The following is an 18,015-nucleotide window of genomic DNA, read 5'->3' as shown; positions in this document are numbered from 1 at the left end:
TTTGCAACGTGCCAGAATCACTGCGCTAAGCACAGGGCAGGAGTCGATTTAACCCTCCAACAACTCTGTATGGTGGATACTCTTTTATCATGGTCATTATCACAGTCCACCTTCTTGTGGATTAGGAAAATTGAGGCAGGACTTGGTTTCCTGCCCTCAAACTTCCCCCACTGTGGTGGGGGAGGCAGTCACGGACAGCGTCTCAGTCTGGGGAAATTTGTGCTTTAAGGGTTGCGGCAGAAGTCACAGGAGGGAACCGCCTGTTTCTGGCGGGGGAAGGCTGGGGGGCTTCTGAGAAGGGGTGACCCCCCTGAGATGGAGGGGCCAGAGCTGGGCGCATAGAGTTGTGACGTATATTTTCAGTGCTTGTCTCGCTCTCCTTTATCCATATTCCCATTTTGCCCTTCTAATTTTTTCCCCCTTGATCCCCCAGCTCCACCCCTGCACAAACCCAACACCTTTAAATTCATGCCTCCTCTGGGATTTGTGCCAAGGCTTGTGGACCAGACAATCTGTGTAACTCTGTCTTCTAAAGTGATACAAAAGATACATTTTGTCTTTTAAATGGTGCTGTAGAAGCCAGTTTTGTTTCTTACTTTTTCTGCTCAACCTTATGTTTTTAGGATCTTCCGTAAAGTCGGATTTATTGCTTCTGGAATACCCTGGGGAGGGGGGTGGGGGTGGGGAATCCACTCCCCCTTTTACTTTTACACGTTCACTCCCCAAGTAACAGGGATTGTCACCACGATTGTCTCTCTGTCCCCACACACGCCCGCGAGGCTGCCCCGGGCATCTTTGGACATGTCCTCGTATGTCCCCTGCGCATGCCTTCCTGTGGGTGCTTGGAAATGTGATTGCTGGGACGGAGTGTCGGTGCACAGTTGAGGTCACAAAATTCCTCCTGATCATCGAGGGTGGATCTCGAGGCCCTCACAGCATTTTAGCAGGCCGACAAGGGTGGAGAAGGGAACAGCCAGCTCGAAGAGCTGAGAAAGTCCACTGCGTTGGGATGGGGAAGATACAGGTGACACCCCTCCCCCCACCAAGGGGTGGAACCTTTCGCAGAATAGCCATGTAATAAATACTTGACTTGGATTGGTTTCTTTTTCCATTTCTTTCCTAAAAAGGAAACCGGCAGTGTTGTGGGTGGCAGTTTGGCAACATTTATTATCATCTTAAGCGCTCAACACTCTGACTCAGCAATACCTATGCGTGTTGTGCATGAGGAAGTAGGAAGAACAATGTTCGATGTTCGCGGATTGTCATTTGCAAGGGTGAAAAATGGAAAACCACTGAAAGCCCCATCGATAGGGAAAGGGTCAAAGGTTCTACAGATTGATGTTGGAATGCTATGCAGGTGTGAAAAAGATTAAAGTGAATTTAAATGTAGGGGGTCCAGAAAGTTCTCCGGGACGTATTGCTAAGTAAGAAAAGTAAGTTCAATATATCAAGTGTTATCCTATTTCCTAAACACAAGAAATCGTAGGAAATATTTTTCAGTTACTTTATCTATCTATCTATCTATCTATCTATCATCTGTCTATTTCTCATCTAAATCAGAGGTTGGCTGGGGCGCCTGGGTGGCCCAGTCAGTTAAGCGTCTGACTCTTGGCTTCGGCTCAGGTCATAACGTCATGGTTTTGTGAGTTCGAGCCTTGCATCGGGCTCTGCGCTATGAGTGCAGAGATTGCTTGGGATTCTCTATCTCTCTCTGCCTCTCCCCCACTCACGGGGTCTCTGCCTCTCTCAAATAAATAAACTTTAAAATTGTTTAAAAATAAATAAATCAGAGGTTGACAAACTTTTTCTGTACAGTCTCAAATAGTAAATAGTTACAGCTTTGAGCATCATACGATGTCTATCCTAAGTCCTCAGCTCCGCCTTGATTGTGTGAAAGCACCATAGACGATGCATAAACCAAGGAGCCAGGCTGTGTGCCAATAAAGCTTTAGTTACAAACACAGGCAGTGGATCCCTGACGTCAATAAATAGTGCATGTTTTTGGAAAAGGACACACCACAAAACTGTGAGGGGTCCATCTGGAAGGGGAAGTGAGAAGGAAGGTGATGGTCAAGGGAAGTATTACCCTCATATTCGAATTTTTTCCACCTTGCATAATTAAAATCGTTTTAATCCGAAAAGAAAATAGGGTTTGAAAAATAGCTTTTGGTAGCCTTTTCTCCCTTCCTGGTTATAAGGTAATGATTATTGAAAATGTAAAAAAGTAACCAGGAAGCAAAAGTTCCCCATCATCTTACCAGCTCGAGCAGAATTTTTTTTTAAGTTTATTTATTTCTTTTTAGTAATCTCTACACCCAACGTGGGGCTTGAACTCAGGACTCTGAGATCAATAGTTGTGTGCTCTTCTGACGGAGCCAGCCAGGGGCCTCTCAAGCAGAGTTTCTTAAAGCGTTTATTTCAATCATGCAACAGATATTTCCAGAGCACTCACTGCGAGCAAGGGTTGGGAGCTGGGGACAGAGCAGTAAACGAAATAGAGTCCCCGCCCTCGAAAGGCTGATGTTCTGCAGAGACAGAGAATGAATAACAAACACAACAAATTAGTAAATGATATAATATGTTGGAAGGTCAAAAGTGCCGTGGGGAACAAAAACAGGAGAGCAGGTGAAGGAGATCGGGGTCACCTGGGGGCTGGTATGATATTAAACGGAATAGTCAGAGAAGCCCTCATTGCCAAGGTGACATTTAAGCAAATCCTTGAGTGAATAGAGGGAGCAAACCATGGGGATTCTGGAAGGGAGGTAGCTCGTGCAAAGGTCCCGAGGTAGGAGCATGCCAGGTGTGTTCAAGGAACAGCCAGAAGGTATGGATGGAGCAGAGTGAGTGAGGGGTGGAGGGTGGAAGGTGAGGTCAAGGAGGGGACGTATGGGGGGGGGCGGGGCATACCCTGCTGGGACTTGTGGTCATGGTAAGAACTTTGTTTTTATTCAGAATGAAATGGGAACCACAGGAGGGCTCTGAGGAGAGAAGGGACATGAGCTGACGTGGGGGAACAGGCTGACGGAGGCAAGGAGCTGAAGCAGGGAGACCAGAGAGGAGGTGACCCCAGTAGTCCAGGCAGGAGACGATGGCGGGTTAATTAGAGCAGAGTGGTGGCAGCAAGGGGTCGGATTCTGGAACCTTTTTAGAAGGTCAAGCTGGCAGTATTTGCGGGTGGCCCGGATGTAGGAGGTAAGGAAAAAGAGGAATCAAGGATGATGCCAAGTGCTGTGCTGTGTGATCTAGAACCACCTGCCTCGAGATCACCTGGGAACTTGTAAAAATGCAGATTCCCAGGCCCCACCCGGGTCCACTCAGCTGGGACCTCTGGGGTGGGGCCCAGGAACCCGCCTTCTGAGCGAGCTGCCCCGGTGAAGACTGGAGACCGTCGACCCCAAAGTAACCACGATGGGGTCCCCTGGGGGTGGGACTACTCAGGAACAGAACAGGGGTAGGTGAGAGGCTCCCCGTTCCCCAGCTGCGTGGCCTGGAGGGACCCCTTAAATTCTCCCAGCCGTGATTTTTTCATCCGTGAAATGGGGCCATCGACGGAGTCTGCCTCGTAGGGCTGACGTGTGATCCGAATGAGCTCATGTGTATAAAATATTTAAACCAGAGCCAGCGCATAAAAGCTCCCCATAAAGGACAGCTATAATTAGCAGCCTCTTCCAAAGAGGATAAATACTCGGTAAAGGACCAAACTGATCATAAATAAGCCGCGAGTTCCAGCAGACGCGAGAACGCCTGGCCCCATGTCGGGGAGTGCAGGGACAAGAGGTAAATCAGGACCCAGTCCTGGCCCTCCGGAGCCCCCAGCCTCGTGGGCGAGGCAGTGCCAGCCCCAGACAGGCATGACTCACGGGTGTCAGAGTACAAAAGAGGAGGGCAGAGCTAGGGGGGCCCCAGAGTGGGAGCAGGAGATCCTGGAAGGGGTGTCTCTGATTTGCCAGTGAATACATGAGTTCTAGGCAGATAAGGGGGGCCGCAGAAGGGTGCTGTGGACGTTCGGAAAGGTCGGAGGTGCCTAGAATATTCCCGCGAGTGCGATGAGCTTAAAAGGCATCGGAGCCGTGTGGTCAAGTGCCTGATCTTTTGAGTCAGACTGCCCGAGTTCAAATCCTAGCTCTGCCCCTTTCTAGCTGCGTGATCAGGGGCGAGTTTCTTCACCTCTCTGTGCCGAATTGCCGACCCTGTACTGGTTCTCCATGGGTGCATAACAGGTCACCCCCAAACAGAGAACACTTGGTGACTTAAAACCACACACATTTATGATCTCATAGTTTCTGGAAGGCAGGAAACACCAACAATTTTTTTTTAAGTTTATTTCTTTATTTTGAGAGACAGAAAGAGAGCATGAGCAGGAGAGGGGCAGAGAGAGAGAGGGAGAGAGAGAATCCCAAGCAGGTTCTGCACTGACAGTGCAAGGGGCTTGATCTCACGAACTGTGAGATCATGACCGGGGCTTAAATCAAGAGAGGGACGCTCAACCGACTGAGCCACCCAGGCACCCCGAGCATCTGACTCCTGATCTCAGCTCAGGTCTTGATCTCGGGGGTCGTGAGTTCACTCCCCACGTTGGGCTCCATGCTAGGCGTGCAGCCTACTTAAAAGGAAAGGGAAAAAAAGTAGCTTTACTTCGAAACGAAAATAATGTTTTAAAAATAGCTGTGGTGACCCTCTCCTTCAGGACTCCCGCAAAGCCATAATTGAAGTGTTCCTGGGAATGTGGTCTCATCTTGTGGCGCAGCTGGAAAGGGTCAGCGTCTGAGCTCACTCTCATGCTTGTCCACAGGATTCAGTTTCTTGCAGGCTGTTGGCTAGAGGCCGACTTCACTTCCTTTGCCACATGACCTTAAAGGTGGCAGCTTGCTTTATCAAGACCACCACGAGAGTCAGCTAGCGAGACAGAAGTCCCCGTCTTTTTATAACCTCATCGTGAAAGTGATATCCCATCACTTTGGCTGTATTCTACTCATTAGAGAAGTTTCTCTCATTTGTAAGCAATAGAATCTGACTCTAGATGCTCGTTGGGAGTTAAATGATACGACATATATGTACAAGAGGGAACTTGGGATGCCTAGGATACAATGGGTATCATAAGAAATATTAACAGTTATTATCTGGCCAGCCAGGAGGAGTCAGAGAAGTCTTCTCAGAGGAGGGAACTTCTGAGTTGGGTTTTGAAGTATGAGTAGGAGCTCACCAAGTGCTAAAAGTCATACATCCATTTATCTTCTTAGTCAACAACCTTCTGCTGAAGCATCCTGTGTTCCAGGTCCTGTGCTGGGGGATCCCAGGGACCCAATGAGTCTGACCCTGACCTTTTTGAAGCTACCGGTATCGGGGATGTTAGTCAGACCCAAGACTTGTCCTCTAAAGGAATCAGCTGACAGATTTTCCAATCTAGTGCAATCAGAGCATCAATATGAGGGTGAGGACATGGTGGCCGGACATAGGATGGGGGTGGAGGGAGACCAGGGAGCCTTTTATTCACCCAGCACAGATTGGAACTTGGGAAGTTGGCCTGGAGTTCTTGGGGTGGAGAGATGGAGAGAGGGTATAACAAACAGAAGGTACAGCACGTGCAAAGGTACGGGGGCACGAAAGACCATTTATCCATCCATTCGTTTGTCCATCTGTCCATTCATTCATCTTTCGATCTGTTTATGCATTCATTGATTCTTCTGTCCATCTGCCCACTTATATATTTATTTAGTATATATACACTCCATTCATTCACTTATCCCTCCATTCAAACAGTCATCCATTTCCTCACCAGCCATTTATTTATCCACTCCTTCAGTTATTTATTTATTGCATCAGTTCCACATCCATCCATTCATTAATTTACTCATAGTACTGTCATATCATCCTTCTACTCCACATGTCCCCTCCTCAAGAGGATTTCCCTGATCGTTTTCTAAAATAACACCCAAACTCCTGCCCTCTCTTCCGTCCTTTACTTTTTCTTTTTTTAATAAAATTTACAATTTTTTAAACATTTTTATTTATTTTTGAGAGACAGAGCATGAGCGGGAGAGGGGCAGAGAGAGGGAGAGACACAGAATCCAAAGTGGGCTCCAGGCTCCGAGCTGTCACCACAGAGCCCGATGTGGGGCTCGAACCCACGAACCGTGAGATCATGACCTGAGCTGAAGTCGGACACGTAACCAACTGAGCCACCTAGATGCCCCTCTTTTTCTTTTTTTTTAAAGATGCAATTCTTTTTTTTCTTAATTAATTAATTTATTTCGAGAGAGAGAGAGGTTGAGAGAGAGAGAGAGAGAGAGAGAGAGAGAGAGACAGCATGAGCAGGGGAAGGGCAGAGAGAGAGGGAAGAGAGAATCCAAAGCAGGCTCCACGCTGTCAGCACAGCGCCTGATGCGGGGCTCGATCTCACAAACCATGAGATCATGACCTGAGCTGAAATCAAGTCCATTGCTTAACTGACTGAGCTGCCCAGGTTCCTCTTTGCTTTTTTCTTCACGGCACTTACCCCGATTTGCCAATGTGCTCTATAATTATGTGTTCACTTGTTCAGTCCATCACCAGGACATATTCATTTCTTCAGCGAGAATTTGTTGAGTATCTACTGTGTGCCAGGCTCTTTTATAAGCACTGGGGACACAGCAGGGGATAAGGCAGACAAAAATTCCCACCAGCACGGAGCTGCCATTCCAGTTGGGGGCATCAGACAATGATGAATGTAATAAGTAAATCACTGGCACGTTGGAGGATGCTGAGTGCTGTGGTTCAAAAAACAAAACAAAACAAAAACAAAAGGTGAGCAGGTGAGGGGCATCAGGAGTCCAGGAGACAAGGCGCTCAGAAAAGCCCTTATAGAAAAGGTGATATCTGAACAGAGACTAGAAAGAGATGAGGCAGTCAAAGGGTTATCTAGGGGAAGAGCATTACAGTAGGGAGAATGGCATGTGCAAAGGTCCTGGGGCACGGCTGAGTCTGGTATATTTGAGAAGCGTCAAGGAGGCCAGCACGGCTAGAGCAGAGAAGTGGGGAGACGGCAGGAAATGAGGTCGGAGAGGGGACAAAGCGGGCCAGAGGGTGTAGGGGCCTGTGCGACCCCATGAAGACTTTGCCTTAACTGAGTGAGACTGGTGCCGGGGGTGGACTCCGAGCAGAGGAAGGATAGGGTCTCACTTAGGTGTGAGCAGTTTCCCTCCACCTGCGTGTAGGAGTAGATGAATATCTGAGTTCTGTGAGGGCTGGGATTATGTCTCTGTAACCTCCACCCCTTCAGCTTCCAGAACAGGGGTCTGCAAACTATGGCCCACAGGTCAAACCCTCCCACCTCCTGTCTACGGAAACCAAGTTTTAGGGAAACACAGCCACACATATAATTTACATATAATCCATGGCTGTTTACCTGCTCCAAGGGCACGCAGAGTTTGTACAGCGGAGGCCATGTGGCCCCGGGAGCGGAAAGGATTTACTGCCTGGCCCTGTACAGAAAATGTTTGCTGACCCCTCGTTCAGAACAGGCCTGACACGTAGTAGGCACTCAATAAATATTTGTTGTCACGGAACTGAACCCTTCACTTATCTGGCTGCCAGCTCGCTCTTGTCTCGGAGCCAGTTCCAGCCCCGAGTCACATGCGAGAAAAGAACAGCCCGGCAACCAAAAATAAAATGCTAGAATCATTCAGCTCTTTACCACAGAGAGACAATGCGCAGGGAGGATTACAGTCGGGACCCACAGTGAAATTTAACATGCTCTTTGTCCCTGTCTTTGTCTCTGTTAAGACTTGGGACGCCTTCAGCCCCGCCAGGCATGGGAGCTGCTCCCCTAACTTTTTTTTCTGGCTCAGTCAGTAGAGCATGTGACTCTTGATCTCGGGGTTGTGAGTTCGAGCCCCACGTTGGCTGTAGAGATTTAAACATAAAATGTATAAAAAAAAAAAAAAATCCTCCCAGAATCTCTTCCACAGAGCAGCCCCTGCCTGGTCCTCCTGTCTCCTCTCCTCTCAGCTCCAACATTTTATTTTTGTATACGAACTTGGCTCCCCGATGGCTTTGATCCCACACCTGTGCTGCCCGTGCCTCAGATTCTGCATAACAAGGTCATTAGGAGTTAAGAATAATGAGGTCTGTGCTAGCTCGAGGGAATCCCTCTCTGCCTCTGGGGCTCAGAATGCTCCCCCATTCCCGTCTCCTTTCTCCCTGTTACATCCATCCCGATAGTCCGTCCACCCCGATTTTCTGAGTTCCCTCTCTATTACAGCTTATGCTGCACCCACAGAGGAGTCAGACCTGGCCCTGACAGCTTTGGGCTCACAACTTAATGGGGACGATTCCCGTGCCCGGGGTGAAGGGATGGGTGGATGGTGGAGATGCCTTGACCGCCAAGAGAATGAGTTTGGGGCTTTATCCTGAGGACCTTCTGTAGCCGACTTGGGATAGAGGACAGATGGAGGGCGTTGAACTGGTTTCCCGGGTCTCAGTCACTCTCTGGTCGTTTCATGTAGTGATCCACATTCCCTGCTTTGGAGCCAGACTGCCTGGGTTCAAATCTGGGCTCTGATGCTTTCTAGCTGTGCACACTTGGGCAGCTTTCTCTCAGTGTCCTCATCTGTAAAATGGGCCTGACACCAGTACCTACCCCTTGGAGTTCAAGACTCATAAAGGGGGTAGCACCGTGCCTGGAAAACAGTAAGTGCTAGATATCTTACCCCAATGATTAAAGTGCTTAGCACAGTCATCCGTCTCATAGAACACCCTCAGCAAAAGGAAGCTCAATATCACCAGTCATCGATATTATCAGTTACCCCATAGATTGAGCAGAAGTAATGACCTCTCCTGCTTCCCCCTCGGTGGGAATGATGACATCACCAGTTGCCAAGTGGATTTAACCCTAGCCGGCACTGATGACATCACCAGTTACCAGGCAGAGTGTGGCTAGAATGGGGGCGTGCCAGAGCCTTCTTTCCTGTTTGAGTTTCTGTTGTGTCCTAGTTCACACACTCTTCCCTGGTGCCCTCAAGGACATGGGATTTCATGGGCTTTAGCCTTCATTTTCTATCAGTCCAATGAGGATAATAAAAGTATCCATTTCACAGAATTGTTGAGAGAATCCAATGAGTTAATACACACAAAGGGCGCAATGTCTGGCACACAGTTGGCACTCAATAAATAGCAGCTCGTGTTATATATATATTTTTAAGTTTATCCATTTATTTTGAGAGAGGGAGAACAAGCATGAGTGGGGGAGAGGCAGGGAGAGAGGAGAGAGTGAGATTCCCAAGCAGGCCCCACACTGCCAGTGCCGAGTCCCATGCGGGGCTTGAACTCACAAACTGTGAGATCACAACCTGAGCCGAAGTCGGATGCTTGACCGCCTGAGCCGCCTGGGCGCCCCCAGCTCCCGTTATCTTCACTGCAGGAGGCTTTCATGGAGAACACTTCGGTCGGAGTAACAGGGGTCTCAGCTCTGTCTTGGTTAGCCGCACAGACTCAGGGGTCTGATCTCCTGCAATCTAAGCCCAGATCTGCCACCAGGAGCAGCCAGGGGACCCTAGGCATGTTGCTGGCCTGTGCAGTGGGGTAATGACAGTGCCAACCTCACAGGACCCGGATGAGGATGCACTGAGATAATGGTGGGCACATTCCCAGCACGCAATCAGGCCTTAGACATGTGAGCTGTATTATCAGTTCGGGGCCCTCGGAAAAGTCCTTCCCTCCCTGGAATTCAGTTTCTCTGTCTGCAAAGAGTAGTCAGTGAACACAGCAACCTCAAAGCTTCTTGCCCACAAGGGCTCGCAAGTGGGAGACGGACACTTGGACCTGTTTCTGCCCCCAACCCAACTCCATCTCTCTCCTCCTGTGTCTTTGTTCCCCATCTCTTACCTCTCAACCTTTCCCTTTCTCTGGCTTCTTTCCCTTGTGGTAGACTTTCTCTAGCTGCGTTGTTTCCCTCCTGCATGCTATCAGAAGGGTTTGTAGGGCAACAGATCACAACCCTCATAATAATCATTGTTTATTCAGCCTTTCCCTGATGTCTGGTCCACGGTAAGCTCTTTGCACGCATTAACTCATTCATATAATACAAGGATTTGTTACTATTGACTCAACAGAAACTCACTGAGTGCCTACTGTGTGCCTGGCCCTGACGATCCAGCACTGAACAAAACAAAGATCCTTGCCCTCTCGGGACCTATATTCTAGTGAGGAGACAAGATGATAAATAGATAAGCACATAAATACTTCCAGCGCTTCGAGGAAAAACAAAGCAAGGTCAGGGGAGAGAGTGATGAAGAGGATCAGTTTATACAGAATGGTCAGGACAGGCCTTCCAGAGCAGATGACATTGGAGGAGAGCTGGCAATAGGAGAGGCAGACAGCCATGCAGAATCTGGGGGGAACAGAGTTCCTGATGGAAGACACGGCAAATGCAAAGGCCCTGAGGCAGGACCACGCATAAGGAGTGTGTATAGAATTGAGGAACACCCAGGAGGCCAGTGCCACCGGAGAGGAGTGACAGGGAGAGGAAAGGGAGATGAGATCAGACAGAGCCCCAGGGAACACATCACCCAGTGAGTCACGGTGAGAACGGCTTTTACTTTGAGATGGAGCCATGAAGCACACGTTTCTGAGCAGAGAAGGGGTGCCGTCTGAATAGAGCTCAACAGGATCCCATTGGCAGTAGTCTGTGTGTGTGTGCGTGTGTGTGATGGGGGGGGGTGGGCAAGAGCAGAGGCAGGGAGACATCATCCCATTTTACAGATGCAGAAATCAGTGAACGTCAAAAAAAAAAAAAAAAAAAAAAAAGCCGGCAACAGGCCCAAGCCCACACAGCTGTTGAACAACGGAGCCAGGCTGACTGGTGCTTGGTTCATGAGCAGGCCCCTGCTGCCACCCTAGCTGCCACCCTAGCTGCTCACTCCTCCTGGAGTCTCAGTGCACACCTGTGAAATGGGGACACTGCTCAAAAACCAATGGTCCAGGGCTCTCCCGCGACAGGCTGGCTTCAGTCGCGGGCTCCACCTCGTGGGTTCGCCGGGCCTTTGCTTTGAGACCTTGGGAACTCACCTGCCTCTCCCTGAGCCTCAGTTTTCCCATCTGTAAATTGGGAAGCATTAACCACCATTTGGCTGTAGCATGGTGATTAATTAAGAACACAAGTGCTGGGGACGTCTGGGTGGCTCCCTCTCTTGGTTTCCGCTCACCTCACGATCTCATTGTTCATGAGTTCGAGCCTGGCATCTGGGTCTGCGCCGATAGCGGGAGCCTGCTTGGGATTCTCTCTCTCCCTCTCTCTTTGCCCCTCTCCCGCTCGTTCTTTCTCTCTCACTCTCTGTCTCTCTCAAAATAAATACACATTACAAAAAAAAAAGAACACAAGTTCTGGAGTCAGATTTGGCGGGATCAGAGTCCTTGCTCTGCCACTTGCCAGCTGCATGACTTTCGGCAATTAACACCCTCTTTCTAAGCTTCGGTTTACCTCATCTGGAAGATGAAGATCTTAATTCCAAGCAGTAGTTGTAAGGATTAAATGAGATCATGCAGGTAAAGCGCTTAGCACAGCTCCTGGCATACATCGGACACTCAATAAATGATCATTATTACTCCTGACGGTATCGCCCACACCTCCCTGGTGGGTGAGAGCCTGGGAGAGTGCCTGGTACGCGGTGGGGATTCGACAACAGTGAATTCTCTCTCCTGTCTCTCCTGCCCGCCGGCTCCCGGGGGACCCAGGCATTCCGGCCTCCAGCCGCCAACCCCCCCTACGCCAACTCTCACAAAGGCCCCCATTCATGCAGCGCGTACAAAGCGGCGCATTCACCCGTATCCCTCGGGCCTCCCGCCCCCAGCCGCCCCCCACAGATCGCCATTGGTCGCCTTCCCTGCCCGTCAGGCCTGGGGTCCTGCCCACGACCGCGCCGCCTGGCTCCGCACTCCGGCGCCCTGCTTTTCCCACGGCTGGCACACTCCGACAACTTCTGATTGGCCCGGTCAGCCAGCCGCTCCTCTTGATTGGCGGGAGCGTCCCCTACGGGCGGGGCCGTAGCTTGTCGCAGCGGGCGCCGATTGGCCCCAGCTGCGCTCGTGTGGGCGGGGCTTTCCTGGCGGGCCCGCCCCTCTTTCTCCCCAGGCCGAAGCCTCGGACGGCCCTGGAAGCCGGTGAGTGCCCGGGGCCCGCTGCCCGCCGGAGGCGGCAGAGCAGGGCTGGGCCCGGGGAGGCTGGAGCCTAGGGGCTTCGGATACGGGCCCCGAAGGCGGTGCGGGCGGCGGGGGAGAGGCGGTGACGCGGCCACTCACCTTGGGCGCGCAGCGGGACGGTGGCGGGGGGGGGGGGGGGCGGGGGGCGGGGCGGGGAGTCTACACTCCCCCCGCCCCCAACTCGAGTTCCTACTATGTGTAAGGCCGGGTCTGGGTCCTCGCTGGAGGCTCCAGGCCTCTTCCGCAGGAGGGGAAACTGAGGCTCGCTTAGGGACCTTGGACGCTCTAATACCTGAGTCATCGCCTTCACTCCTCCGCCCCCAGGTGACAGTGTCTCTGTTTTCACGTGTAAAATCTGCGGACCAGAGGCAGGGGTCATGACTGGCAGAGGCAGAGGGGTAGGGAAAGACATATTTGAGCACTTATGATGTACTTGGACGCTTTTATTTTTTACAACTAAAAAATTATAGTAACTCGAGATGGGTTATATTGTACCCATTTTACAGGGAGGGAAAACTGAAGCTGGACAGAGGCGGTGATTGCACGGAGAAGGGTTAAGAATAACACTTTGGAGGCCAGCTGTGTGCTGGGCCCCTTAACCTTTTTAATCTCACAGTAGTCCCCTAAGGAAAGCTGTGGTCCGTATGGCGTAGATGGGGAAGCAGGTTCAAGAGATTTCACCAACGAGGAGGAAGACATTGATCTCTGAGAGTACCCACCACCCGTTCTCTCCAAATCCCTCTTGAGAAAGAAAGAAAACGGGTGAGCCTGAGTCCCAACTCTCCCTCTGTGTGACTGTGACCTTCCTCGCGTTACTTCCCTTCTCCGTGCCTCGATTTCCCCATTGGACAAATGAGGATCCTGAGCGTCCCTATTGTATTTTTTTTAAATTTTTAAAATGTTATTTATTTATTTTGAGAGAGACAGTGCAAGTGGGGGAGGGGCAGAGAGAAAGGGAGGCACAGAATCCGAAGCAGGTTCCAGGCTCCAAGCCGTCAGCATAGAGCCCAACGCGGGGCTTGAACTCACAAACCGTGAGATCATGCATGACCGGAGCCAAAGTCAGACGCTTAACCGACTGAGCCACCCAGGCGCCCCGCTATCGTATTGGTTTTTGTGATCATTCTATGAATTAAAACTCGGAGAGATGTTCTCAGAGCAGAAAAACACCGGCGCAGAGTAGATGCGCTTACCACTATCGAGTCCTCCTTTCGCCCACGAGAAGAAAGGAGCTCCGGAGGCCGGAGTAACACCGTGGTCTTCTTCGATACACCTAATCCTCTCTGTGGATTGTGTTGTCCGGGGTTGGGGAAACTGAGGCTCAGAAAGATTAAATGTTGTCGTGAGGCACTGCTTGATTAAACACTGGGCTGGGGGCATTTTCTCCCACATCATCTTATTTCATTGGCCACAATTCACAGAGAGGAAAGCGGAGGTCCAGGTAGCTTGAGCGGGATTCGAACCGCGGAGGCTTCTCCGCCCCACCGGCCCTTGACTTTTGCCGGCCAGGAGGAGGAGGGGCTCATGGTGCCGCCGCGGCGGCCGCCGCCGCCCACCTGGCAACAATCTCATCTCCGCCTCCTCTTCCCTCCCACCCCCCCCCGCCCATCACCCCCCCCCCCCCCACCCCCCGGTGAAAGGCCCTGCAGCTCCAGGACCCGCCCCCTTCCCAGCCGGGCAGGTGCTGGGTGACATCAGAGCCGGGCTCCCTCCCGGTGACGCGACGTGGCCCCGCCCCGCGCTGGACCGCGGAGGTAGTTGCACCTGAGAGCTCAAGCGGCCTGGGGATTCCCGTGCCCCCTCCCCATCTTCCCGATTCCCGCACCGGCCCCGCACCGGCCGGCGGCCCCAGGTAGCGCAGAGGACCCGGGGGTTGAAGGGGCGGCCACAAGGGCGCTTGGGTCTCGGGGAAATGGGGGTTGGGCGCTCGGATTCCTGGATCAGAGGAGGGGAGTTGGGGGCCAGGAATCCCGGGTCTGAGTGAGGACAGCACTGGGAACTGGACTCCTAGATCTTGAGGGAGAAAGGCACTGGGGCCAGGAACACTGAGTCTGGGGAACTGGACTCCTAGTCTTGAGGAAGGAGGGGCCTGGGGGCTCGGGTTCCTGGGTCTGAGGGGGGAGCTGCTGGGGCCCAGACTCCTGGGTCTGTGGGAGGAGGGGGCTGGGAGTCCGGACTCCTGGGTCTGGGGGAGGAAGGGGCTGGGGGCCCGGACCCCTGGGTCTGAGGGAGGAGGGGGCTGGGGGCCCGGACCCCTGGGTCTGAGGGAGGAGGGCTGGGGGCCCGGATTTCCGGGTCTGGCAGTGAGGGTACTCCAAAACTATCACTAGGCTGAGGTCAGAGGGCTGGATGCCAAGGGCCCAGCCCCTGCCCCAGGGGCGGATACCTGGCTCCTTTTCCTTTTCCAGCCCAGCAGTCTTTGCCCCTCCCAGGGCAGGTGAAAGCACCTGCCTTGGTGACAGTAATGAGCCCTGGCAAAGGTGTTCCTGCCGGCTCACGAGGGCGGGGCTGCCGGAGGGGCTCGGCCATTCCGAGCCAAGGCCTGCCGGCATTCCTCACCGGGGCTGTTGTCGGGGCTCAGAATTTGGATGTCCCATCATCCTCACCTCTAGCCTGGCTGCAGTGAGGTGAGGGGCCCCCGGGCTCATGGGTCCCAGGGAGGAGGGACTGGGGGCCCAGACTCCTGGCTGTAGGGAGGGGAGGCCTACGACTGGAGGATTACAAAAACTCCCAAACCTTTCCTGGTCAAAGGTCGCAGATGGGAGGGAGCAGTGGGTGGGTGGGGTAGGGTGAGGGTAGGGGCAAAGTCCCAGGGATGGGACTTGGCTCTGGGTGGATCAGGGCCTCACCGGAGGCCCGGGATTAGCCTTGGCAGTTGGGGGGTCTGTGGCGTGGAGTGTGGTAGAACCCTGCTGCTTGACTGTGGGGACCCTTGGTTTGAGGCCTGAGAGCATCAGGCCCGAGGAGTGTGTGTGTGTGTGTGTGTGGGGGGGGGTCCGGGTGATGGGGCGCCCAGGTGGCTCAGTTGGTGGAGCGTCCGACTCCTGATTTGGGCTCAGGTCATGATCCCAGGGTCGTGGGATTGAGTCCCGTGTTGAGCTCCGTGCTGAGCATGGCTTTAAGATTCTCTCTCTCTCTCTGCCCCTCTTCCCCACTCTTGCGATCTTTCTCTCTCTCAAAAAAAAAAAAACAAAAAAAAGGAATTGGCCATTTGGAGGGACTTCTCCAGGGGAATGTTGGAGGTGGGGGGCCTGATGGGCAGAGGCAGAAACACTGAGATGGGGAGACAAATGCTCGCGAATTCCGGTGACTGGAGTGGCGGGGCAGTGATGCGGGCGTTTGAGGTGGTGGAAGAGAAGAGACAGACGTCTTCAGGGACAGGGAGGGTGTTTTTCCCGACTGGTGCTTAGACCGCCCTGGAATTGATTGCTGTGGTCTATTCACCGCTGATCTGTGTGCCCTTTGAGGGCAGGGAGGGGTCTAGCACGTTCTGGCTCACCCAGTGTCTCCACCACGGCTCATCGGCTCAGCGCTCACACTGGCTGCAGAAGCTCCTCAAGGCAGGGCCTCATGGGAAACATCTCTGGGTCCCCAGACAGCCTCAGGGAATGTTGAGTGGAGAAGTGAATGAATGGGGCCTCTCTCCCCATCCTAAAGAAAAGGAAGCTGGGTTGCCAGGAAGCAGGGCACGGATTACTAAAGCATGAGATTTGAGTCTGTTCTGCAATTGTGGGGTAGACCACAGGTGGTTGGGGAACCTGCGTGACAGAAATCAGATTGACACTTTCCTAGGGCTTACACCTAAGAGGTTGATGTCCTCATCATGACCCGGTCTGGCCCTCTTGGTCCCCCTTGTTACCTCCCCTACTGCCTTCTCCCCGCTGTTTACTCGGCTCCAGCCACACTGGCTTCTTACAATGCCGTAGACACATAGGCACACTCCTGCCTCAGGGCCTTTGCACTGGCTCTTCTCCCAGCCTGGAATGCTTTACCTCTTGACATTCCCATGGCTCATCCCTTCATCTCCCTCAGGTCTTTATTCAAATACCACATCAGAGAAGCCTTCCCTGGGCAATTAAAACTGCAGCACCCCTCAATCCTCACGTCTCCTGTTTCCTGCTTTATTTTTCTCCTTGACACTTATCACATTTAACATACTATATAATTTACTTATTTATCTTTTTATCTGCCTCCTGGGATTAGAGCAGCCCTATCCAATAGAAATACAATACAGGCCAAGTATGTAATTAGGTATTTTCTAGTTGCCACATTAAAAATGAAAAAAAAAAAAACCACACCAACTGGGGGTCACCTGGGTGGCTCAGTCGATTGAGTGTCTGACTCTTGATTTCAGCTCAGGTCATCATCCCAGGGTTGTGGGATCGAGCCCCGCATCAGGCTCTGCGCTGGGCATGAAGCCTGCTTAAGATTCTCTCTCCCTTTCTCTCCCCTGCGCACTCTTTTTCTCTAAAAGCAAAAAAGCCTTTTGAGTTTTTGAGGAAACCCTCAAAAGGAACAAGTGACATTAATGATATATTTATTTAACCGAGTGTATTCAAAATAATTATCATTGCAGTATAGCAGTCATCAAATATAAAAAATACTAACGATTATTTTGTGGTACCACGTCTTGGAAATCCGCCCTGCGTCTTATACTTAGGACCCTATCTCAGTTTGGATTCTCCATTTTAAGTGCCCAGGAGGCGAGCCCAGTGGCTCCCACACTGGACACACAGCACAGGGCCGGAAGGTAGAGGCGTTATTAATGTAGGCAGAATCCTTTGCTAAGGCTTTGAATGGTGCCTGGCTCAGCCAGGCTCGTTAGATAATTATTAAATGAATGAATGGAATTAGTAAAGGAGATCTGTGGGCCCATTTTGCAGATGTGTAAAAAGAGGTCGGGCGAAGAAAGGCAGTGGGGACGGCCTGGGGCGGGAGCGGCCCGGGCTGGGGATGGAGCCCCACCTGACTCCACTCTCTTCTCTCCCCTGCAGACCATGGCCGCGGTGACCTTGTCCGTGCCTGGGCGGAAGGCGGCCCCCAGGCCCAGCCCCGTGCCGGAGGCCGCCCAGCCGTACCTGTTCACGCCCCGTGGGCCGGGCGTGGGTGGCGGGCCCGGGGGCGCGGGCACCTCGCCGCAGGTGGAGTGGACGGCGCGGCGCCTGGTGTGGGTGCCTTCGGAGCTGCACGGGTTCGAGGCGGCGGCGCTGCGGGACGAGGGCGAGGAGGAGGCCGAGGTGGAGCTGGCGGAGAGCGGGCGGCGGCTGCGGCTGCCGCGGGACCAGATCCAGCGCATGAACCCGCCCAAGTTCAGCAAGGCGGAGGACATGGCCGAGCTCACGTGTCTCAACGAGGCCTCGGTGCTGCACAACCTCCGGGAGCGATACTACTCGGGCCTCATCTACGTGAGTGGCCTCCTGCGGGGAGGGCGGTGCTGGGGGGGGGGGGTTGCGGAGGAGCTGGGTGTCAGCACCCGACTGGACTCGACTGACGCTGGGCGATTTCTAAGGGGCATCCCGCGCGGTTGCCAAATTACAATTTACTGGGCCGGCGGAACTGCCTCCGACCCCATTGGGGGTGGCCCGGAATATTATACAGTACATGCCCCGCACTTTACTGTTTTCCTCAAGTGTAAAAAAAAAATTCCGAGTTCGCAAATATAACACATCCAGAGGATTTTGAGAAAGGGATGCGGGTCTGTAATAATAATGGATAACAACCCCCGAGTATGGAAACCGGCAGGTCAGGCTCTGCGCTGACCGCCTTCCATGTGTTAATTCACTCCCTCTCACTTCGTACAGAGGAGAGGCTATTATTAAGCCCCTTTTATCTGAAAGGAAA

General features: G+C 52.5%; 1 protein-coding gene across 4 annotated transcripts in view; it reads left to right on the top strand.

The window, feature by feature from the left end:
• The first annotated feature begins 12,100 nt into the window (after positions 1–12,100).
• MYH14 (myosin heavy chain 14) overlaps positions 12,101–18,015 on the top strand; it is a 90,164-nt gene continuing 84,249 nt past the window's right edge. For 2 of the 4 annotated variants that reach the window (XM_042970329.1, XM_042970326.1), the window contains exons 1-2: positions 14,714–14,801; positions 17,169–17,579. In XM_042970329.1, coding sequence (XP_042826263.1) covers positions 17,172–17,579 — 408 coding nt within the window. In that variant the 5' untranslated portion in view covers positions 14,714–14,801; positions 17,169–17,171. Of the gene's footprint in view, positions 12,136–13,927; positions 14,027–14,713; positions 14,802–17,168; positions 17,580–18,015 lie in introns of those variants that run through there. The other 2 variants (XM_042970328.1, XM_042970327.1) reach the window with 2 other exon arrangements.

This window comes from Panthera tigris, chromosome E2 (assembly GCF_018350195.1).
Source record: "Panthera tigris isolate Pti1 chromosome E2, P.tigris_Pti1_mat1.1, whole genome shotgun sequence".
NCBI lineage: Eukaryota > Metazoa > Chordata > Mammalia > Carnivora > Felidae > Panthera > Panthera tigris.
This window is presented reverse-complemented; position numbering and strand designations above follow the sequence as displayed.